Here is a 25,132-nt window from a genome sequence, read left to right on the forward strand (position 1 = left end):
TATTATTATTATTATTGTTTTTTTTAATTTAGTGGTCACCAATTTTTTTATTGTTTTCTCCCCAACTTAGTAATGTCCAATTATTTTTAGGCTCAGACCACAGCTACCACCACTGTGCTGACTCGGGAGGGGCAAACAAACTCTGTCCTCCTTTTTTGCATGGAAACATGTCCGGAAGTCATACATTATATTTACGAGACTTCAGTAGTGCAAATCCCGTTTGTGACCGTGCTATCACTGAAGGCTCTATAACTATACTATAACCGTACTATAATTGAAGTATTAGAACTGAAGGCTGGCCATATCAAGCAATCCTTTACTGGCAAGCTTCTTTGACCAAATAGGGGAAAAAATATACAGTATGAGGCATTTAAAGACTTCTTCATTCAGTGCCAATTGCAACAAACTGAAAGGAGCATACTAACTGGGAATGATTATGTGGTTAGTATGGAGGACAATACTAAACTAGTAAGCAAGTTAATACAAATTGCAACAAACTAAGGAGCTCAAGATAGTCCCCAGCTGCGTATTAAATGTGTCTCAACTGCAACAAACCCAAAGTAACTGCTGTTGCTCTCTAGAGCAGTGGTACTCTGAACTCGGTGGTTCAGGAGCCATATTAGCAATCAGCATTACTCAAAGAGCCACAGTACACACCCAGGTGAATCGGGACAAAATGTTGCAACAATCAAGAAACCATGCATGCTTGGGATTGGTGGCTGGTGCACCAGGAGACATGGCCTGGGTGTGGGAATAAGTTGTGGGCTGCTGCTGCTGCTGGAGCTGGTGCTGAGAGGAAACGGGCTGCTGCTGCTGACAAACGGGTTGCTGACAGGAACAGGTTCCTGCTGAGAGGAACAGGCTGCTGCTGATAGGAGCAGGCTGCTGCTGAGAGGAACAGGCTGCTGCTGAGCAGAACAGGCTACTGCTGAGAGGAACGGGCTACTGCTGAGAGGAACAGGCTGCTGCTGAGAGGAACAGGCTGCCATTGAGAAGAATGGGCTGCTGCTGAGAGGAACAGCCTGCTGAGAAGAACGGGCTGCTGCTGAGAGGAACAGGTTGCTGAGAGGAACGGACTGCTGCTGAGAGGATTGGGCTGCTGCTGAAATGAATTTGCTGCTGAGCAGAACAGGCTGCTGCTGGAATAAAAAAAAAAAAGAGAAAATTGGAGAGAAAAAGCTAAGGAGAGTCAGAAAGAAGCAGGACTGAAAAAGAACCAAGAAATTCCATAAGAAAGCACTGTGCACTATCCTTCTACAAAGATAGTACACAGCACTTTATTACAGAATGGTTTTTAGTATTATTTGTGTACCACTGTGTCTGTGTTTTTTTTTTTTTTTTTTGTTACATTTTGTTGGTGGCCATATGATTTGCATTTCTGTTGCAACAATTCGCAAAGTATACATTATATTAGAGTCAGCGGACATTTTTTTTTAAATAAATATGAATGTATAAAATACGGAATGTTTTTTTTTAAATAAATAATGAAAGGTGGTTTAATCCCATCAGATTATATAGTGAGGCCCCACCTTCACTCCCAAATAAAAGATGTGTTTCTATCTAAAAGCTTTTCATAATCATACAGTAGCCCCTCACTAAACTGGTTTGTATGACATAAGGAGGTGTCAAGTTATAAATACAATAAAAAAATACAATAAAATCACACACAGATACATTTATAGTGCTCAGTGTATTTTAAATGTCTAACGTATTGCACTGAAATAACACTAATGTGTTTTGGGTAGGCTACACATTACATTATGAAAAAAATATAACTCTATACAGTACACCTATACAGTATACAGTAGTAAAATCAAATGAATACCTAGCAAAATTTCTTTTCACTTTAGTCTGCAGGCTACCAGTAAGACAAAATAAGTCATGCTGCTGCATTGTATACATTGGTGTACAATGCAAATAAAAGATTATTTTAAATTGAAACTAAATTATTTTTGTATTTAATTATTATTATTATTATTATTATTATTATTATTAACTTGGCATACTTAATTGCCTAGGCAGTTCACACAAAATAGATCATGGTGCCTCATTGACAAGTTATGACACAGGAGGACAGTCAATTCTCGTTAATACGAATTTCAAAGGACCAGCAACAATATCCTATAAGCCAAATGTATACTGTCTGTTTTTAAGTCAGGGGTGCAGTGCTAAATCATGCACAATTACAGGCAGCCACAGTCGCAGTTGAAACGGCTCCAGTTTAGGTCAACATACCATAAACCAAAGGCCCTTCTATTGCAACACATCATCCCTGTATATGGAAGAACTACATCATGCTCTCCAGCCACGCAGAAAGATCACAAGGGGGATTCTCCAGACTTTACCCAAAATGAAAACATACTTTAACAATCCTGAATGAGGGTGCTATTCAATTATTTGTCACTAGCGGGGTTTAAAAACGCAAGCAGACGTCATATGCAGGTTCCGAGTAGTGTAACCAGACCCCTGTTATCAACCCTGAATCTCTTACTGGGACTGAAGCGGCACATTACATCACTTGGGCATTATCAAGTTTTCATTCTTAGCTTTCACACTTACTAAAATGTTGGTCACCCGAGCACACAGCCCCTCGGTCACAACACAAGGTTAACGTCCATAAGATGTGAAGCATACATGGCCTTTTATGACTTCCAAAAGAGGGAATGAGCAAGTCTTTCTTGAGAGTAAGCAGTAAGGTGCTTTTGCAGCACTGCATTTCTGTGCACTTTTTATTAAAAGGCAGATTTCAGCGTGGGGGTGGGGGCATAGTGGCACTGTGTCTTAAATTAGCAGTATCTTCACAGAGTATACTATATTTATATGCAACCTGCAGGAAAAAAAAAGAAATATTTTAAAGTAAAACTTGTGTGTGTTCTTCCTAGCCAGTCAACAACCAGATGTTAATTTCCACTGTTTTTATTTTTATTATGCATTTGTGTACAGGTTCATAATGGCAAAATGAAACAGGCACAGCAACATATTTTAATAACACAGGTTTCCCTTGTTTTGTTTTTTTGTTTTGTTTTGTTTTTTAAAAGGGAGTCAAAAATGAAACCAATGAATGTATACAAACAAAGTGTACAGTAACACCAGACCCAGCATTATTACAAGCAGACAGCAGCTCTTGTAGCATTAACAGTGTTTGGAAGAGACCAGCATCAGATTCATTTCTGTCCAAAACCTTTTTTTTTTTGTTTCTTTGTTTCAAATTGATTTTTAACACCTGCTAGTTTAGGCATTTTTCCCAAAACGCCTTAAAAAATGTTTTCAGAAAATCTGCACAATAAAATAGCAGCCACCTGAAACCTGACCTCAGCTGCTTTCATCTCACAGTAGGGTTTTAACCTCTGCACTGCCTGTACAAAACTGAATTACAGAACAAAATGATTCCACACAGGGAACTGCAGGCATTCAGTCCTTTTAAGGAAGGCAGTGATAACACAGGAACTCAGTTATTCACTTAGGGCTAGTTTTTCAAATGTCTACCCCAAATTTAGCACTTTTTAAAGAAAGGAATCAGTGTCCTATAAAACCAAATAAGTAGCTCAGACAGTGTATTTAGCGGTATGTAAGTGGTTTTATTGTTTTGGAGTTTGTTTTTTCTTTTGCTGTTTTTGGGGTAATTTAGAATTTTGAAAGACATGTTCAATCAGGATATAAATTCCATACACATGGACACTTGGAAGAAACTTGAGACTTAAATTTGAACATCCTCAATTTTATAGATTTATTAAAAATAGAAATACCTTTAATTGTTTTTACAACAAAAATGATCCTTTATAAAAGCTACACAACATGAAGGGATCTGTCGGGATAACAAACATCTGATTCTGGGATAGACATCAGTATTTATGAGGTGTAACCCTTAATCCAATGTGAGACGGCAAGCTCCCACACACGCCTTGCTCACGCACCTAGCAGAGCTCTATTGTTTGTAAACAGTGCTCAAGTCCATTTCATCCTGATTCTTTAATTCTGCACAAACAATTGTAAGGTATTGATGTTAATGAATAATCCAAATAAGTGTCTACATGATATAACGATTGCAGATCCCTGAGGAAATTTAAAAAAGTAGACTTTCTCTTGCAGTACCCATGTCTAGCACTAGGGCTTATCATGTGTGTCTCTAAAAACAGTCTCACTCAACTATCTTTGTTGATAAGTCTCATACTTTTGGTTCAGATGTGCGTATGATGGAAAATTCGCTTAAGCACTTATGATATTGAGTCTCAATTTAATTAAAGGGAAATATAAAATAAAAATAAAATGCAAAGTTAAAGTTTATGTCTTCATTAATAAAGCTCTCCATTCGCTATTTATACAAAAAAAAACAGTACTAACTATTTCAATTCCTGTCTTTTTGCTTTTTCATAATGCTTTGGGGACATAGTCATTCCACTAAGGAATTAGTTGCATGGTAAAACAATGATTTCTAGTCTTATTTTGAATTAATGCAGAACAACACTCAGTGAGGCAGAGTTTTGTATACCCTGGAAGGTAAAACCTAATTCCTGTTCTTAGTTTTATCTTTGGGTGGAAACTAAATCTCACTGTTGAAATGGGCTCAGATAATTTAATATAGTATTTAGTATAAGTGGAGGCACCAGCCCTGGCAATCACAATGGGCAGTGTGTCACTATAAAAGAATTAGCCTTTACTCAGAAATGCTGAATTACTGTTTTAAAGTTATAGCTGTACTAACGTACTGTACTGAACACTAGATCATAGAAGAGAAGTTGAGTTTCAGAATAGGAAGTAATAAGGTGCTAGAAGCAATAACCTGATTGTGCGATTGATTCGCCTGGATTCAGCATCAAACAAAACCAACTACAGTGATAACATATGTTTGATTAGTCCAGCTTGCCAAGGCAAATCCCGATCCGCATGGGACATTATTGCAAAATAGCCTCTTAACACAACACAGGATGTTAGGCTACAGGACATATAATAATGATCATTGTCTAGTCTAAACAGTATGAGAATGATTATTTTGTTATTAATACTGTGATCACTTGTTATTTCATAATCGTTATCCTCATTAATAAAAGCTAATAATAATTGTTTTGTAGAAGGCTGTAAGAGCAGAGGCTGGTGTGCGTTGGCAGCATCAAGTCAGATTTCAACAGGGAAAAGTTATGAAGGCAAAGGTTTTATCTGCCCAATGAAAACCAAATCTGCAGGACAGGATTTGGGTTTGAGTTCTACCAATAAACACAGGGCACTTTTCTCTAAATCTGCCTTTACCTGGCTTTGAGCTGGTTTCAGTCTTCTCTGGAGTATCTTAAGTGCCATGACACAACAACCTTCTTCAATCCATTGAAGTCATACGACAGTGAGACTTTTCAACAGCTAGCCCCACATGCTCTACATGGATATCAACAGAAAGTGTGTGCAATTTGACAATCATATTATTCATTTATTTTATCCAGCGTTCACTGTCAATGGTGTACAACAACAGGGAAGTCTCAAAAGGGCTAAAACACGTAGAAAAGTAATGAGTGTTATGCTGTGTGCAGGAAAATGTAATTGCTTGCTCTATGATTCACTGATTAATGCGAATAGTGCTGACAAGCAGTTATTGCATTTTTAAAGGTATTCAGTGCGTCAGTCTGTGTGTCTTTTGGCTGTAAACCACATGGAACAGATGCATAATTTCTACTTCTCATTATACATTTTCCTCTAACCAACTGTCCACTAACAAGAAGCACAGTATTTCATGTTAAATATAGCATAGTGTTCTGGAACTGATTTGTTCCTGTAGACATTTTCTATAGTGTAGTACACCCAGACAGCATTAAAGGAAAAAAGATTTGAAAATCCTTTGGTGCAATTGGACTACGTTTTCATTAGGCATGCATCAAAAAATGTCTCCTTTTCTGTGGTCCTATTATCCTTCAATGTGTGGGCCCCTTACTGTAGATTTAACCCTCAGCCCTTTACTTTATCTGGTTATCTGCGTTGTGAATAATGAGCTTGCTTTCATTGTGAGCTTCCACTGTGATGTATTCCATGAAAAACCCACATTCAGTTGTGTGCCAATGCATTCTTTATGTGACTGATAAAAAAAAATAGCAATGCACATTTAGTCTTGCAACAGATATAATTCAATTAAATTATCATCTTTTTAACCAAAACAAAAACAAAAGGTTGTTAACGGAAAAAAAAAAAACAGTTTCAGGGTTGATCCAGTTGTCTTTGCCCGACAATGGTTTTCAAGGTAGTGGCTGTTGGAAATAACTGCTGCCTGAGTAACAGAAACAAACCAGACCCCTTTCATGTTTTTTATTGTGTCTGCAGGCACATGGTGAAACATTCATTGACCCCTCTGTGTTCTTCTCAGTCTTCACTGTGCCAGGGAGAAATATTTATTTATCTTCTCCTAATGCAGCAGGTCTGGAAAGGGTGACATCAAAACCAGCTAATCCATTAATCCCTTTTTATTGCTTTATTGAGGTCATAGGCTAAAGACAACATTGCCTCCCAGCCAATTATCTATTTCAAATGCATATTTCTACCCACAGCTCAAAACCATCACCTATCAGGATGTGTTACACAATTGCCTGAGAACTACTGTAGTGATTTATTTCAGTTTTTTTGGATTACATTAATGACATCAATCATTTTAGGTCAAAAGAGGTCTGCTGTTAAGTTTTAGGCTCCAGTACTTTAATCCATATAAGCAAGAACTCTGGAAATCCAGTTTAAATATTAAAATGCAATTTTTAATAAATGCTTTTTAAATACAGAGTTTTGACTTATGATTCTTTTAAGACCAAAGCCCTGTACATTTGAAGACATTCCTTAAGTAATCTTTCTTTCCTCTAAACGATTTAAGCATTGGTATGTTCAGTTGTCCTAAGTTATGCAGGTTTTGACCTGCTGAATGTTTTGTCCCATCCGTCTCTTGATATCTCAATCGGTTTTAGCTTGAGATGTCTGACTCCCACAAGAGCCTCTCCACTTTGTCGCGGATGAACGTTTTCCAGGAGTGGTCTTACATCACCGTTTCCATTTTCTTTAAGTTTTTCTTAAAGTGCTAGAAGGTCCCTAGCGAGGAACCATAGGGATCGCTTGTCTGCAGAGCTATTAATTTATTGAGCACAATCTCCATTAAATATAAACAAGTGATGTGGTAACCCCCAAAGGAAAACTGCTTTGCTAAACAAGAATCTGCTCCATAAATCCTTTGTTACTCTTCAGAGATAGTGGCTGTACCAGGTATGATACTGCAAACCCATGCATGCTGGACATGCAGGTATGTTCCATGCTAGTTTGTTACTTGGAGCGCTTGTCCACCTCATTGCCTCTGTTGGCAACACAATTCTCCTCTGCAGATGTTGTTTTCAGGACCAAATAGTGCCTGGGTTTGTATGAAGGACTTTTTTTAGAAAAGAGATGAAGAGAAAGTCAATGGTGAAAATCTATTAGAAATCCAGTTACAAGGCTTACAATGTAATGTTTTTTATCAGTGCTACTGTACCAACTTTCCATGCTAATGTATAGTAAAGCATATTTATAAACATCTCAGCCCCCACACCTTACATTTACACTTATCTTCAAACATGTGGCGTTTATACTCGGAGACAGCATGTGGGTTTATCTAATACCCAAGTATAAGCTCATGTGCCTAGTTGGACGAGCATATGTTAATGCTATCCAGTTGGGAATTTTTTTTTTTTTTGACAAGGAGGAACTGCATGATTTCTAAGACAGCTGTAACAGGGTTAAGTTTTCTTTGCAATTTGTTTTGTATTTATAATTTAAGATGTGTCATTTTTCTATAGCACTTATTTTATATTGATATATTTTTTTAAAGCATGTGTGAATGTAAGTAAATTGTGTTGTAATTGATTAATGAGTCCAATTGTTTGTAGCTGAATACTTTATATATAACGCATCATTAAAAAGAACTAGGATAGAGCTGGGAGGATGTAAGGATATGTTTGTGTGAGCATGGATGCCAGGCTGGGAAGTAGGAGTGGTGGTAGGGGTTTTGAGAAACTGCTACTTTGTGTGTGGAGTTTATGAACTGTAGCATGTACTGGCTGTGGTGTGTATCCGCATATATCAATTGTAGCTCATGTGCTGTTGCTGCTGCTACATCCTATGTGATTATTTAGACTTAAAATGAAAATCCAGCTTTGAGAATGGGATTATTTAGTCCATGGAATACATGCCCGATGCTCTGTATCTGAACTCCAGTGGAGGTGAGATTGAGGACTTGCTAGGTTTGTTTTGTTTAGTTGGAATACAGAGTTGTTTTGATTTGAACACATTTTGTTGACCGAGTTCTCAACAACATCTCCAATTCACCAATGCAATTAACTCTGGATTGTTTTATTCTGTTCAGTGCTTTATAACCTGTGATGCTGACATGTTAACTACTGTGTTTAATTTGTGTAGCTGATAACTAATATGCATCTGTTTTTATGAAGCCCTGGGAAAAAAAGGGATTCATTTGATATATTTTATTTTTGTAAATACAAAAAGCATATTTTATCTTATAAATAAAAACACTGAACTCCACTTCGCTTGTCCTCTACTTGCTCCTTCCCTACTATAGGGCAAAATTGGGAAACATAACATTTTAGTTGTTCTTTCTTGATAGAGATGGTGTAGTCGGCTTAGCCCGAGTGTAGTTGCCCTTGCTTTAGCTGTGCACCCTTCTAAATTGGTTTGGCTTTCTTACCCTACCCCGTTATACAGCTCTGTGATTCCCTCATTCCTGAAAGAATGATAAAAGGTCATATACATTTTACTTGAGCCCCTTGGCATTGAGACTACAGTAGAAAACAAGTATGTCAGTAATTAGAGCTTGTGTGACAGGGAGCCCTCCCCTTATGCCTATTTATTTATGTATATATTATTTGTTATTAGTAGTATTATTATGATCATTATTATTGTATATGTGCGTGCGGACGGACAAAAGCTGTCTCACATTATTGTTTATTGTTTGAGAAAAGCTGGTCTCATAAAGTGTAGCTGGAGGGGATGGGGTTGAATCCCCATCCCAATAAAGCCCTTGGGAATGTGGCTGGAGGCTTAATAAGGTAATTGTTAATGGGTAATTATGGCATCAGCCACAGTATAAAAGATACCACTCCGGGCTCAGACAAAGGAAGAGTATTAAAAGAGAGTTAAGGAAGTAAGAACGAATGGTACCAGCCAACAAACAAGGTACTCATTTTTATAGTAAGAATTATTTGCTGGTGTTTATTTTTACTTTGGCCAGCGTGCCCTTTATTTTGGTTTTTTGTATAACCTGTTTGTTTAGTTTTGTTTATTAATAAAATACTGAGCACCTTAGCGCTTGAGTCTCACCCGCACATCCTGGGCTTTTGGTTTTCATTTCCTGGTCTGACATCACCACTGCAGCCCTCACTGTCACACCATGAAATATGTCAACAGTATGTACAGAATAGTAAGAATGACCAAGTTTCATGACTATTGGAGAAGAGATTATCCAGATACATACTAAAATGTAAATGTGATATACAGATGGTTGGATGAACGAACAGACAGATGCTCCACTATATCCTCAGAATCTGATACTGTCAATATTTATGCTAAATAATCTTTAAACCAAAACAAATGTGACATATGTATGTTTGTACGAGATAATAAAGCAGAAAGACAAGTGAAACTAAAAATGATATCTTTCATTAAATGTGGTTCTTTCATAATCAAGCACTTGAAACAAACATTGCAAACATCACTGCTTTCATTTATTTCCTTTTACTCTCTTGTTCCAACCTGTGTTTCCCTCTTCTTTGCTGTAAAGACAAGAGCAATGAAAGAATGTTTTATTTTAAAAGCAACAGACCAGTCTCATGATGACTGCTGAAGAATCTGATCGTCAGATAAGGGGATATTTTTACATCTTCTTAGCTGTCTCTTGCGGGTGCATCTTGGATGCAAGCCATGCCTCAATTCGTTGATTATTTACTGCAGGATGGTTCAAATATGTAGAGAATTCAAACTCAGATTTCTTTTAGTTTTAAATATGCTGTTAAGATGACTGACACTGCTTTTTTTTACTACATTTTACTGCTTAAAGAACACCTTGCTGTAGGTCTGAAACGTACTCTTCTTGTTTAGAATCACTTGATATCCTTTTCAAATTCAGTCATCACATCATGATAATGATTCTAAGTTTAAAGCACCTCTTTGGCCTCAAGAATGCCTCTCTTAGTTCACCAGAGTGTAACCATGAACCTGCACCCTGCAAAACTCTGCCAGTTGATGTAATACATCAGCAGTGACACACAGAACACAGGTGGTATTTCCTAGCCCCACTGGGACACTGTTGGATGGGTAAAGGTCAATGGTTACACAGAATATATTTTTGAGAGCCCTTTTGAAGCCACAGGGATTCTTTGAACTTCTGTGTTTCCAAAACGCATTAGGATGTGACAACTGAAACAGCAAATACAATACAAAGTTAATCTAAACAAGAAGAAATTATTCAAATATTAATAAATTATTCAGCAATTATTTCAAATACTGCGTCAGGAATTGTCTGTTCCCAATACAGGACGCCCTCCATTTTAACTTATGTTGCCCATCATGGAAACGTGGTGTTATCATTGCAAGAAGATTTGCAGATTAATTAAATGGTATTGCCGTTGCACATATATACAGTAACCCTAATTCAATTAACCACAGTCCTGGACTTCATAAAGTAATTGTACAGCTATGGTCCAAATTTTTGTATCCCCTCGAATTTTAGGATTGAGATTTCTTTTTTTTTTTTAAACTTACCATATATTAACATAATTTTGATCTTTTATTTAACATCATGTAATCAAAGAAATAAAAAAATTATATTGCATCTACTGGAAGCCATAATAGTAGAACAGTATTTCATGTTAGATTCCGAAATGTCACATTTTTCTGTTTTTGTACGTTATATGGAAAATGTAATTCAATATGTTCAACATTATTCAGCAGGTTTCATTTAACTTTATGAAGCAAAATTAATTAATTCTATAGTGTGATGCAAAACTTTTGGCCATAGCTGTAGTTGTTTAAAGTGATCAGTTTGCTCAGTTATTATTGTTTTCTTTAACTTAACTTTTTGGCTGTACTAATTTTAAATTGATAATGTGTGGTTTTAAAAGAAACACGTTATAGAACTGTGGCAAGATGGCTTGTGTGGTAACGTCAGGCCAGGAACTGAATGACACAGAATGCTTATTGTAGCGCTGATGCGCATGTTTCATTTATAAATAAAAGGTTTAAATGAGACAAAACATTTCACAAAACAAAAGGCACAATGGCCAAAATAAACAAACAAAACCCTGTGTGAGTGAAGCACTGGCTCTTTTGTAGCTGTGCCGAGACCCGATTGTTAATTAATCATTCAATTGAATCTCGGCACAGTCTGCATTAATTTTTGACACACCTGTGCCCAAATACTAATACACATTTTATATGACTGTGAAGTGATTGTGCAATCCCCATGCCTAAATACAAATACACATTTTAAATCACCCGTGCACCAATACATACACACCAAAAATAACACACCACATAAAACATAAAACACAAAATACACACAGGGATGGGGCACCCCATTACAATCACACACTTATTTGAATTTTAAAACACAATATCTGGTACTGATTTAGTTTAAAGGAAGCTCTCAATTTCTATGCCTTATTCTTGGCTTGCCTGTTTGCACTTTGGGCCATTTCACCTCAGCAGTGTCTTCTGGGTCAAAGCATGTTACTGGCTGAAGGAATGTCAATGACGGAAGCAGCTGGTTGGTTGTTGACAGGAAAGAAGCTAATGAAGGGGTCGGGACAAATATCACTTTCCAATTGAAATGACCCAGGAAGTACAAGACAATCTAGCAGCAAATATCATGTTTTGAAATGAAAATATGTGTTTGCTGTATTTGTTTCTTTAAAAACTGCCCATTTGAGACCTATATGATGAATAGATGTGCATGGAAGATACATTTTATGGAACTATTTTGTTAGCTACCATTACTTTAAGTTCAGAAATAGAGCAAATGCAGTCAATGTAAAATGCCAAACACTCAGCAAACAAAAGATCTTCCTGATGAAACTATAACATTTCCATTTTGTGTGCTTGTACCTAGTTTAGTTGTATAAGCACATGGAGCAAATACTTATTTGTACTTCATCAATGATGTGACAATCTTATGTAATAACGTTGTATCTCCACATATTTGTTCACCAATTCCTAACATAAGAACACAACAAATGTTGAAAATGAGAAGTAGTTCAGTCTATTACATGTCTTGTCACCTTAATGTGATTCCACAAGACTCTGGATTTGGCTATGGCATCATAAACTGGCCCTATGGGATCCAAGTAATATCCAAGCTCATACCGCCAAAACCCTGTTTGAGAGGACCCACAAGAGTTAATAAACTAATTAGCTAAAACAATTTAGAAATACTAAAAGAATCTTTATAAGTTCAGTGACAATTTTTTCAACAAGAAGTCCTTTTCAGTGTCCTCAGTTGAGTGTTTAATAGTTATGGTTGATATTTAAAATCTTGATTCAGTGTGTTTTGGGCATTGTTTAAAGTATTTTTTTTTTTGTTCTTAATAATTACTTTGAATGTGTACTAAAGCGAGATGCCTGTATATTGGTTACATCTCCCTGTTGTTTAATTATTGTTAACATAATCTTGTAGTTTTTGCTGATGAAGAGAATGTAAATAACTGGTCAAGCACTTTCACTTTGACAGTCATTGTTATGAGTTGAGACATTTGAAACCAGAGAATTAAATTAATTCACGTTGTATTTTTTTTGTTTTTGTTTTGTTTCTTCTCCAGTTATTTGATTTATTTATTTATTTATTTATTTATTTGAAATTCCAATCTTATCTGGTGTTCACATCCCACTGTTCACCCACCCTGCACATTGCTGTGCTGTGGTGTGAAAGGCAGCAAGTGTCAGTTGTTTTTAAATAAGCTGCATTTATTTCTACTTTTATTACCTCCTAGTCCTCTGGCATTGGGTGATTTCTCAGATAACAGGATGCCTGCAGCCATTGGGTTTTCTGTTGTTGGAATCCCCATTTGTCTGCTGAGCGTGTCAATGTGTGTGTGTGTGTGTGTGTGTGTGTGTGTGTGTTGGGGGTGGGGTGTAGCGTTGCTATCCTGGGTGATATATGACAGCAATGGCACATCTCCCAGTTGACACTCGCTCTCAAACAACAGCATTAACTTTTTTTGTTTCCAATGTTAAAGAGAAAACCCCATGTGACTGTCAAAGAAGAAAGGGGAGGGAGAGAGGGAGGGAGGAAAGCTGAGGGAGAGTGAGAGAAAGGAAGCATAAAGGCAATTCATGTTTCAGGATCTGCAGTCCTGATAGCTGTCTGATACAGTGGCTGGATTGTTCACTCTGCACTGATCAAGTGAGAAGTATGGTAAGTGAAATCTCAAGTCAGCTGTGCTCACTTGCTGCCTGTATCCATTCAACATGCGTGTCCTACTTGTTTCGTGACTGTCTTCATTGTTTTGTTTTGTTTGTTTGTTTGTTTTATTTTATTGCTCTTTTTACTACTGATGAAGTTTGTCTTTACTGTCTCTTAATATTTCATCGGGCCCCCTGGGGGATTTTTGAACCCAGCAAGGGTGTATTTTCGTACCTGTGTTTTTTTTTTTTTTAACTTCATGGCCTACTTTATATTACACTCCTTGTGATTAATGAAATCATTTATGTACTGTATATACATTCCATATGGGTTATATATTATGCTGATTATGAACTGTCAAGTTGTGGGAGGAAAATGGAAAACTAGACAAGGCAAATTACAACTGTAACTGTAATAATCAGATTTATTTCTTTTATGATAGTTTGAAAGATTGTAAACATGCTGTGGCAGAGAATGAGTAACGTTACTCCCAAGTAACAAATTAGGCTAGTTTTAGATCAGCACATCTGTAAATGATGCAAGTAATTATATTATTTACTTACTTTGATTCAGCACATTTAACAGAAGGTGGGGAGGTGCCTCTAAATAACAAGCATGCTTCTGATTCAATGCATTCACATCTTTAAATACAATCAGATGTTTTATAGAAGCATGCAAACATTTGGGACCATTCTTAAACTAAGCTTCAGTTTTACCTATTTGTGTGGCCCCTTGGTTTTTTAAAGCTACAGCCTCCTATAATCATGTTCATTTTAACTCTAAAAGATAAAGCGGTGTTGATTTATTACTTTCTCTTTAGTGTTCTGTGGCTTCGCCTTAATCAGAAAGCCTACCTTGTTGTTAGTCTAGTTTGTTTATATTGGATTAGCTATGGTACTTAAGATTTCTGCCTTTAAAACATATCTCTTACAGCTTGCAGGATTAGATTATTATACACTCATCAGGGATTTCTTTCTATGTCCACTGAAAGGCACTTACAGGTGTAAGTGTACTCATAGACTGTCTACATTTGTCAGTAACTATGCATTTACAAACAAACAATACATTTTACATACTAAATATGAACCTAATTCAAGTAAGGGAGGTGGGTGGAACGTGTCATAATGTATGCTTCAAAGAAGCTTAGATTGGAAATCCGAAGTTAGCATAGGGTTGATCTGTGTGTCTGGCTGCCATTGGCTGAAATCTGTGCTAAAATCCACAGTGTTTGTCTTGGCTTTACACCGAGGATATATTTAGTACTCAGCTTAACTCCTCACACAACAGTAAATGTAACGACGAGTGTGTTTGGGATGCACATGCCATTCACCGGTCCCTGAGATGACGTAGGACACGGGAAGGAATCTGCCCTTTGGTTATTAAAAGCCTGTGAACAATAGGGAACAAATGAGCAGACACGGTGATATAATCTATAGGCTAGGGTTAGGATGTTTCTATTTAATGCTTGGGAGAATCTAATTCATAGCATTTCCAAGTTGACAAAACTACTAGATAATTATTCTGTACAGCTTGGCGTACAGGCTTCAGTGACCTAGATATAATGTGGTCAAAATAGTATTTAAAAATCCCTGTTTGCTTATTATTGGCTGCCGTACAACCCATTAGGAATTTGGGTTTAGTTATTTAAAATGTCTTGTCCTTTCAGTTTTCAAATCTATTTGATGTCCTTTATTAGTTGCAAAGCCATTTGCACTCCCCCCTCCATCATAGCATACCAGGACTTTGAAAACGTCTCTAAAGGTACAAAACATTAGAACAGCACTCTTCAGTAAAATAAAAGGAAAAAAAACAACATTAGTTTGATACCACGCTTTATGCTGACTTTTATATGTATGACGTGTTTCGTTTTGTCTTCACAATCAAACCAAGGAGCTACCTACAGTCCTAGTTTACTGTGTGACGTCACATTGTACTTCTGCTACTAACATTGTAATGGGATATTGTACCTGTTGCCTGGTTGTATGGTTTGACAAACAATACATAATGTGACAACACATTTTAAACTAAACTTTAACCATGTGGTAGAAACAGGTTCCTGAATGGAGTGTTGTGTTCTGCCTGCTTTATGCCACTCAGGAGGAATTACCTTTTTCACTTGACGTTCCTTGTCTCAGGAAGTTGTTTTGTCATTCCTCATCATTCAGGATTTCCCTTACGGACAACCTAAAGACAAAACAGCTAATGTGCCTCACCAAATCTAAAATACATTGGCACTTATCAGTGTTCTTTGTTATGAGTTTTAAATTAAACCTGTAAGGGTCTGTGGCTAATTGCATGAAACACCTTATGTCAAGTTAAGTTAAGGGTGTTACAAAAGCAACTAAATGCATCAAAGTCAAAATACAGACAGGAGTAATGTATTCTCAATTACAACACTTAACCCATGTGAACCACCACAGGAAGTTTTCAAATTCAAACCACCACCACCACCACCACACCAAAACAAAATGAGTATCTCAAAAACTAGAAGCTAATTGTATGACCAATAAGACTGAACCAACAGACAATATAGTGCAATGGATACAACCTATCTAAAAGAGAGGCCAATGATTGAATTGTCATGGAAGCTGTCCCCTTAACCCCTAAAAGGGTTGACCATCAAAGGGAGCCCACATTTCAACTGCTTGTGCTGTCCAATGAGGCTATTGCTACAGTAGATACCTCTGCTCAAAATATCCTCTTCACTCTGTTGTGGAAACCCTGCATCCCTGTCTCTTTCAATATTTTGTACTGTAATATAAAATATACAATTTTGTCATATTGAAAATGTATAAGAAAAAAATTTGGAATTCCCATCTAAATAGAAAATGTTAACGATTTTGACTTGGGTTACTGTAAAGATGCTATAATTCTATAATCTACCATTCGATAATTGTTTACATTGTGTTTCTTTGTCATACATAACAGTATGCAGTATAAAGATATATGACATCATAGTTTGGTTATGGCTTGAATTACATCAGTTAAATCTCCCAGAATGCATGTATTAAAGGTTAACTGTCTGAAACGTCTCCCTGCTGAGCACAGCTACAGGGAAGCCGGGAGACAGGATAAAGCCACTGTACTGCAGAATGGGAGTTTCCTACGTGCTGGCTGCTGGTATGGAACAGTTATTAGCCTTTAAACACAGTTAATAAGGTTTAGAGTGTCTTACTGTCATTCAGTAAAAAAGTACATTGTATGTTTTCATATTCAACACTACAGACTAGTTAAAGAAAATGTATTGTATTGTTTTATATCTGTCTTTCATTCATTCAAACCCAACACTAGGTGAATTGTACTGTTCAAAATGACCCTGTAAAGCAGATACAGAGTTTGATCTAAGGAAAGTAATTCTCTGAATTCAGCTGTGTCATTCAGATTTAAATCTAGAAACAAACTCCCTTTTCCATAAATTGTACTTGTTCTGTAAAAGAATACCCCTATGAATGCCTAAGGGGCTCCGTGCTTATCCCTCCAGCCTCCTCTTGACCACAGGACTCCATGAACGATCATAGAGTAACCTCAATATACAGCATATACCGTTCAAGGTTATTTAACACTTTGTAGTGTTTTTTGCAGTGTCCTGTGCTATGCAAACAATTATTGGTGTTTAGAAGTTATATCCAATTACCCTGAAAGAGTGCCAATCAATGCTTTCAAACCCATCCCTTACCGTATGCTGCAGCAGCACATTTATTAGTTTATGCAAGTTTAAAAACAAAAAAACATAATGTACATTAAAAACCAAAAAGTTCTCAAAGAGCATTGAATCATTGTATAAACTGCTTGGCATTTCCTGTGACTCAATTTGCCGTAAGAGTCCTTGTCTTATGAGGAACTCTGTAGGAACGCAGTTTAGTGCAATCACTCAGCCAGCCTAGACTGCATTGAAGGTAGGCTTAAATTTACTCAGTTGGAATGTTAGTCCTGTTTTAAATGATAGATGATGAAGAGGAGTAATGTCCCTGGTCCAATTTGTTGCTTTTGTTAAGGTTTTTGTGGGAGTTATCTGCCTGTCATGCTTATTAATATTAGCTGGCAGGTTCAGAGAGTTACAGACCAAACAACCTATTTGCTTTTTATACGGCATTTTTGTGTTTTGCAATAAATCTACCAAGGCTATCATATTATCAAACAATATTATACATGCATGTGTCTATATATGTGGAAAAGCACTTCTCCAGTTGTGAAGAATATTAGTATTAAAATTATTTAGCACACGTTTTTGAGAGTACTAGATACTGGGTATATATGGGGTGTCTGTCTGTCTGTACATTTGTCCATCTTTATGTCATTCCTACATTCTTTATCATTCTTTACATTCTTTATCCAGTTGTAAACTATTTGTCTGCTGACTGATGGTTTAGGTTCAATTGCATGTGTGAAGCAATACAGTCAATTACAGATACATGCCAATTTTCAACAAATATCATTAAATATAATTTATTTGCATCCTTAATAACTTTAAACATTTGTAATTCTGCAGTGTAAGAAGTGACGGCTGGGAAAGTACAGAGATCTGAACTACATGGAACTAAAATACCAAACCACACCTCGGCTCTGAGAGGCGGCTTCCTGACCTCAACTCTGCAGCCTGGACAGTACTTAGTAAGCAGGGTTCCTGTCATCTGGATTGCCTGAATCTTCACCGCTCACCTTGAGGTCTATAATGAAAAGCACCAGCCCCCTGGGGAACCCCAGGGTTGCCTTGTTATTTCTTGTATACTCCCTGCTGATGATGCTGAGATGCACAGCCAGTAAAACAGACAATGGGAATGTAGCAGAAACGGACCCAGAAAGATGCATGAGGCACCACTTTGTGGACACAATCAGCCATCCTTTGTATAAATGCAACTCTAAGGTAAGAAAACTCCTGTACCACTTTATTACACTTTTTAGAGCCAGACTGCTATTTTAACTACCTGGACCTTAATGTTCGTCTACCCTGTGAAGAGAAAGACATTGTTGTGGCAACTGCCTGCTTCTTTTTGGAGATGATTTTTTCAAAACCATTTACTCACAAAAGTGTCAAGTGTCATCAAATTACAAAAATAACTTTAAATGAAATGCCTGCCGTGTTTATTTTCTAGTTTGATAACTTTGGAGTAAAGGGTTTTGTAAACCAACCCTTCGGTTTTGCATTCTTTGTTTGGAGCGTCATCGCTCATGAACAAAGTGATGACACGTGGAATGAGATTTACATGGAGTTTGAGCAGTCCACTCCCCTTGTTCAACACCAATTACAGGTACTGTACTGTAAGTGGAGAAGAGAGGGGTTCCCCCTAGAATTGGAATTCTGTATCTGTTCATTCAGGGGATCACCTCATGTGTATTATGATCTACCTCTGTGATGTGTGTATTTACAACTGCCAATTTTACCACCCAATAATATGTCACCTGTTACCATGCAACACTAATGACAACATATCCACCTATGATTGGCAACAGTAAAGTGCGTACAACCAATCAGTGGAACATATGAGAGAATCAAAGTTGTATGTCTTGCAGTGCAATTGAAAACAGTATTATTGACCGCTCAAGCTAACAGTAGTTGGGCAATTCAATATCAGTATATCTGAGGACAAGTGGTACCATATTGCCATCAGATTGCCATATAATGTAGATGCTGCATTTCTGTATAGAACTTTCCTAGTTGAAGAATGCAGCTACAGCAACCCTTTGAATACCAGAGTTGAAGTGATGTGCCTGATATAAATACACATTGATTGTGCTGTAGCTACTGTATAAGCTTAGGAATCAGAAGTTGTCAATACAATGCAGCATTGCAGGCCAAACAACAGAATATATATTAAACAATGCATAATTATTTGTTAACAGAAGATTTGAGTACTTTGAGGTTCCATAAGCATGATCAAAATAACAGACAGATGGCCACCTTTACAAGACTTGTTATCTAAAGTGCTGCTGTAATGTGTCTTTCGCAAAGACACACAAAACAGCTTTGGTTGGCAGTTGCTGGCTCCATTTGTATCTTATTTGTATCATTTGTATCTGTATTTAACTTTTGTTTTGCAAATTGTTAGTTTTTGCAGATGTCAAATCATTATATGACTGATTATTTAATGTAATTTAAATCTGCTTCCTGATTTTCAAACTTGCTGGTTTTTACATACATGTGGAATATAAACACTGGCCTTTATTCAACAAGAGTTCTCGAATACTTATTCTGAGCATTCATTCAAATCCAACAACAGAATGACTGGGCGAATCACACCGTTCAAAATTACAATTAGTTGCTAAGCAGATTCAGAGCTTGATCTAAAGAAAGTCAATTTTAAGTCAATGTAGTCCTAAGCAGACTTTCTTTTTAACACATTGTGCTTGTTATATCAATACCTCATGAACAGTCATAGTGCTGGGTTTATTGGATGAGCGTTCATGGAGTATCTACAATATTTTGCTTCATCATATTTTTCTCCAGGCTTATATTGAATATGAAGGAAACAATAAAACCTGAAAGACTAGCCTTAATCTAAAGAAAATACAATTCTCTTAAAAAACAGCTTTTAATTGATTCATATTAGCTCAGACTGCTACATTTTAACTGGCTCAACTGCTGCCTGAGCACTGCAGATTTCTCTTTGAATGTTTCTATTGTGTCTTTTGCACTTTCTACAATTCAGACAACCTGTGAAACAGCTCTGTAGCCTAAAAATAAAGGCCTGTGGACACGTCTGCTAGGCAGCTGTTGTCGCACTGGTATGTGAAGAGATTTCCATGTGGTAAAAGTGCATTAGTGGAGCATTGCAAGTACAATAGCACTGAACATGAAAGGTAAAAACGATTTCCTGAAGCTGGTGCTCGTGTACGTGATTCGATGATGTCAGTGCTGGTTAACACGTGTCACCTACATTACACATTAAGGAGCTTTACATATTCTAGGAATAGAAGAGTTTAGTAAGTAGAGTAGGTGAATGACAATACTGGTATTTAAAAGAACAGCTGGCAGTCCATATATCATTGAAGTAGAGGAGCAGAGGGGTGCCACACGACAGCACATGACATGAAAGAATGCTTCATTTTTCAGGGCAGTCTGTTCACACTAAAGTTCACACAAGTTCCTCGGCTCCCCTTGTTTACAGTTGCAAATTTCTCCTAAATCTTCCTATCAGACACAACTTTCTACAGTAGCCACATCAAGTCAATATGAACAATAATACTGTACTGTATATAAATCTACAGTACTGCTATACATACTACAGTACAGTACCTCGTGGTCTCCTTGGAATCCTTATGAAAGCGAATGGAAGATAGATTCCACTTGTCATTAAGCTTTCTATATATTCACTTGCTCCTTTGGAGAGCAAATACAGTCTAAACAATGTACAGTACAGCATTTCTGTTATTTACATTAATTCTTTTTGAATTCTTTGAATTCCTACACCACTAACACAGTTAGCCATAGCATTTACAGTTCAAAATCAGCGCCTGCAGCAGAAGATTCACACTGGGGGCTGGTGACTTGTAAAGCAGGTCACGGATTCACAAACCATGTATTTAAGACAGATATAGAGGTCATCATTAGAGATAGGTTAGTTATGGGTCTACCAGGTGCTTCCAGCTTTGTGAATAATAATAATATTAATAATAATAATTATTAGAGCCCCCATAATCCAGTACCTGTCAATCCCTGCTTAACAACAAGCTTACTAAAGTGGGATACATGGGCAACCAGCTAGTTTGTTCATTTGTTCTGGGAGGCAACCATTCTCACTGTCATCATCCAAGGACAAGCTATAACCCAGTGTGCCAGTCACCTGAACAGCAGCTCCCCAGTGCAAAGCTGCAGAAGCCCCTGTAATTATGCCAGCTTTGTTAATGGCTGGGTTCTTGCCTGAAAAGCTTATCTAGCTCTTGTTATAATAACTGAAGGGAAACATGTCAGTTTTTAAATGATCATAATTAGATATTCCTATTTTAGCATGTTTTTATGAAACATTTAAATGCATTTAACATTTACAGAAAGTAATTCTTTTTTTTTTTAACTTGTGGTGTATGTATTGCATCCAGCTATTGATAATAAAGCTTATTATTTATTGCAATTAAAACAAATTGTGTTTTTATACTTTTTGATACAGTCTGTGTGTCTGTGTTAAAGATCCAGCACCATCTTGTCAACATCTACTGTAGATCAAATGTCCTCCTGTATTGCTGGCTGTGCACAGTAGTTATGCACTAGAGAGCTGACTGCTATGATTATGCAAACATTTTTGCAGATATAGCCTGTGTCAATGACATAGGTCAGTGGCTGGCAACTATATTTCAAGCGCAGCTCCTGAACAGGTCAAAACACCTTAACACAGAGCAAAAGTTAATTTTAAAAAAACATATATTTGAGTAACTGCAATAAGAAGAGAACATGAGATTGCTGTTTAAGCAACTATATAATGGTGTTTTGGTCTCTGACAGAACATATGACAGTTGACAAGATCTCATTGAAATAAAGCATGTGACAAGGCCATGGAAATTACAAGAGTTCATGCTTGCACCTTTTTCATTTCTACAAAGTCTTAACAACTTACATTCATTACAGTAATACAGTGCCGTGCAAAAAAAAGAAAACACCATTGCTGTGATGGTTTACACCACTTTATTTCTTTGTGAAAATAAAAAAAACTGTTCAAACTAACTCTGTAAATAAGCACCATGTTTCAACAGGCATTTAAGGGGTTCCTTACTGGTTTGGTAACAAATAAAGGCTTTGAATATGAGCTCCAGAGATTGAGTTTGTTACCACCCTCGCTGATGTTTCTTCCCACTCTCATTTCCAGATGGTCCTTCTTGCACGCTGTGAGGGGCGCTGCAACCAGACCTCCAGGTCGGAGCCTGTCATCTCCTTCAGCTCCATCCTCAAGCAGCCCTTCAGGTCCACCTGCCACTGCTGCCGGCCCCACACCTCCAAGCTGAAGGCTGTGCGTCTGCACTGCACAGGGGGCACCCGCGTCACTGCCACCTACCGCTACATCCTGTCCTGCAACTGCGAGGAGTGCAGCTAATCCCTGGGGAGGAGGCCACACCCAGGGGCCATCATTAGCACCTGGGTATGTGGGTTTATATAGCCAACACCAAATGCTGTTTTTTTGGTACTAGCACAGAACAATCAATAGGGAACCTAATGATGCAATAAAAACAATTGCCCAGAGGGGCGCTGTTGAATCCCTGTGTGCAAATCAAATTATTTAACAGGGAAGAGCGTTCAGGTTGGTTCATTCTTCATATAGTCTACTTGGACACAACAGTCTCCCTCACTAGTATAACATCCTCCACTGAAGACAATGCACTGCCCTGTTGTCGCCAGATTAACCATGTGACATGGGCTTTCACAGAGTTCCCTGTGGGCAATTTTTTTTATTGTGTCACTGTGTTCCCCATTGCTTGTTTGATGCCAATACCCAAATGTAGCACTCTGCGATGGCTAGATTAGCCACAGAAATTACGGCTATAACCCATGAGACTTCCTTTTTGATATTGCAACAAAACTGCTTACTACTGAAATGGATTTCTGAAAGCAATGTCTACCATACAATTTTATTTTTTTGTAGGTCATCAGACACCCTCTTTTAATTTATATCCGCAATTAAAGTGGATTTACTGAAAATGCCAAATATTAGCAGAAACTCTAGCAGAACCATTAGCTAAGCACTACATTACCAGCAATGACAAGCCAACATCAATGCATTTTGAATGTTTGCTTCATACCATTTCCCCTTGCTGTGGGACTGATGCATTATCATTGTAGTGCCACTGCATTGCTGGAAGAGAGGTGTTTTAGAGACCCAACAAACCAACATCTCAGTGACACATCCAGACACACACCAGGTCCCAGCAAGAAATCAAGGACAAGGACAAACCTGCAAGCTTTGGATTGGTGAATGCCCCCTAGCAGAACTCTTAAGCATGAGCTAGAAAGAACCATTCCGCCCACCAGACTGCTGTTCTTTTTTTTTTTTTTTTTTTTTTTTACTTTTTAAACCAGGAAGACTGATGTCTGTTTTGTTTTTTTCACAAGAGACTCTGTGTTGTTTCTGAACCGCTACTGAAACGAAATTGGAACGTGAACTTGTGAGCTGCTTTCCTTATTCTGGGAATCTGGCCTTCAACAGTGCTAACTCCATTCTGTTTTTTTAAGACACATTGTTAACACTTACACAAGTAAATGCAGTGCACTAACAGTAAGCGTCTAATTCTGTCAATGTTTGAACCTTGTATTCTGTATGAGACTAAACATCCAAATTAAATATAACTTGTAAAGTGGTCTATGTATTACAAATGTGATGGCTTTTTTCTAGGTTATAGAGAAGAGATTCCAGTTAGAATGTCTCTTTTAATGCCTCATATAAATCTACACTACATCATAAAACTAGCTTGTAAAATCTCATCTCATTCCAACACTGCGGCTGAAATGTACACTTTGGGTTTAATGAATGTTTAATACGAATACACATTTACTCTTCATGTCTTGGCGTTCCAAGAGGCTTCATAATTAAAATTAACTGGTCTTGTGGTTATAATTCATTCCAACTATGAACATGTATTGTAGCTTTAGGATTATTTTACTAATGCAAAAAAAAAAACCCAAAAAAACCCTTTATAATGCGAAATACTTTGTACGTATTGACTTCCAGGAAAAGAAGGCAAAAAGAGCCCACTTTGATTCAAAACTTAAATGCTTCTTGCAAGACAACCCATTTTCATTCAAACAAAAATTACAAATTACACAAGAATACTGCAAAAAAGAAATCTTTACATGCCAAAACAAGATTCCTATTTGGTGCGTCCTTAATGGATCGATATGTAAACATAAGCCGCAAGCATTATTATGGGTGTAGATGATTATTGATTCAAATTTCTGAAAGATGGATTAGTTTGTACCAGCTGTTTAGTTCCATTGTGGCCTGCAATGAATAAAATCTATAGCACTGCTAAAGCCATATAGATCTTCAATACAGTTTTCATTCAGATCTGCTGTAGCCCTGCTAATGTACCAAAGCTTGACCAAAGAAAGAAATGTTATGTGCTCTTTAAAAAAAGCCAATAATTTTGGACTACATAATGTTGCCTTAGGTAAGGTTGTCCAGGATTTGTGCTAAGTAGGCACTGTGAAATCAGTTGTATGAGCTCTTCAACACAAGCAGACTGAAGCTGCAGTTATGCTTTTACCCAACAGGTGGCACTATTGGCTAACAATGTTGGTTTTAAGAGGCCCCCCATTTAATTATGGAGGGGCACAAACCCCTGCGTTGCTTAAAAACAAGAAAGCTGCAATGGCATAATCTGAAGCAAAACTCCATTAAATGAAGTGGAAGTAAACAGATACACACAATTCTGAATTGCCTTAACAGCCCGGCCACCCTCCCTAAAATGACCTCATAATATGCACAACCTGGGTCCTCTAAACCAGTGGTTTTCAACCCTGATCCTTGTGGCCTCCTGTGGCTGCTGGTTTTCATTCCAGCTGAGCTCTCAATTCCTTAACTAGACCCTTAATTTAACTCAGAATTTGCTTAGACCTTTTTAGTTGTTTTCAGCTCTTAAACAGTTGCAGATTTGAAGTTAGCTATAACATATATAATAACTCTGCAACTGTTTAAGAGCTGAAAACAATAAATAAAATTGTAAAATAAAGACCTTTAATATGGTTATTGTTTTTTATTACATCATGCAGGAAACACTCATCTCAAGCACAAGCCTAAGTGTTTTAAAGATACATGA

The 25,132-nt window shown here is 37.2% G+C and overlaps 1 protein-coding gene across 1 annotated transcript; it reads left to right on the forward strand.

Annotated features, from left to right (window-relative positions):
• The first annotated feature begins 13,307 nt into the window (after positions 1-13,307).
• LOC121328047 (norrin-like) lies at positions 13,308-24,837 on the forward strand. The gene is made up of 3 exons (XM_041272510.1): positions 13,308-13,408; positions 17,886-18,260; positions 22,192-24,837. The coding sequence occupies exons 2-3, from the start codon at positions 18,069-18,071 to the stop codon at positions 22,414-22,416; spliced, it is 417 nt and encodes a 138-aa protein (XP_041128444.1). The 5' UTR covers positions 13,308-13,408; positions 17,886-18,068; the 3' UTR covers positions 22,417-24,837.
• The last annotated feature ends 295 nt before the right edge of the window (positions 24,838-25,132 follow it).

This window comes from Polyodon spathula, chromosome 15 (genome assembly GCF_017654505.1).
Source record: "Polyodon spathula isolate WHYD16114869_AA chromosome 15, ASM1765450v1, whole genome shotgun sequence".
Taxonomy (NCBI): domain Eukaryota; kingdom Metazoa; phylum Chordata; class Actinopteri; order Acipenseriformes; family Polyodontidae; genus Polyodon; species Polyodon spathula.

Excerpts from the sequence above, each read along its gene's own strand:
- LOC121328047 (XM_041272510.1), top strand. The coding sequence starts at position 18,069 with ATGAAAAGCACCAGCCCCCTGGGGAACCCCAGGGTTGCCTTGTTATTT. Across the intron at positions 18,261-22,191 it reads TGTATAAATGCAACTCTAAG|ATGGTCCTTCTTGCACGCTG; the intron begins GTAAGAAAACTC and ends TCTCATTTCCAG.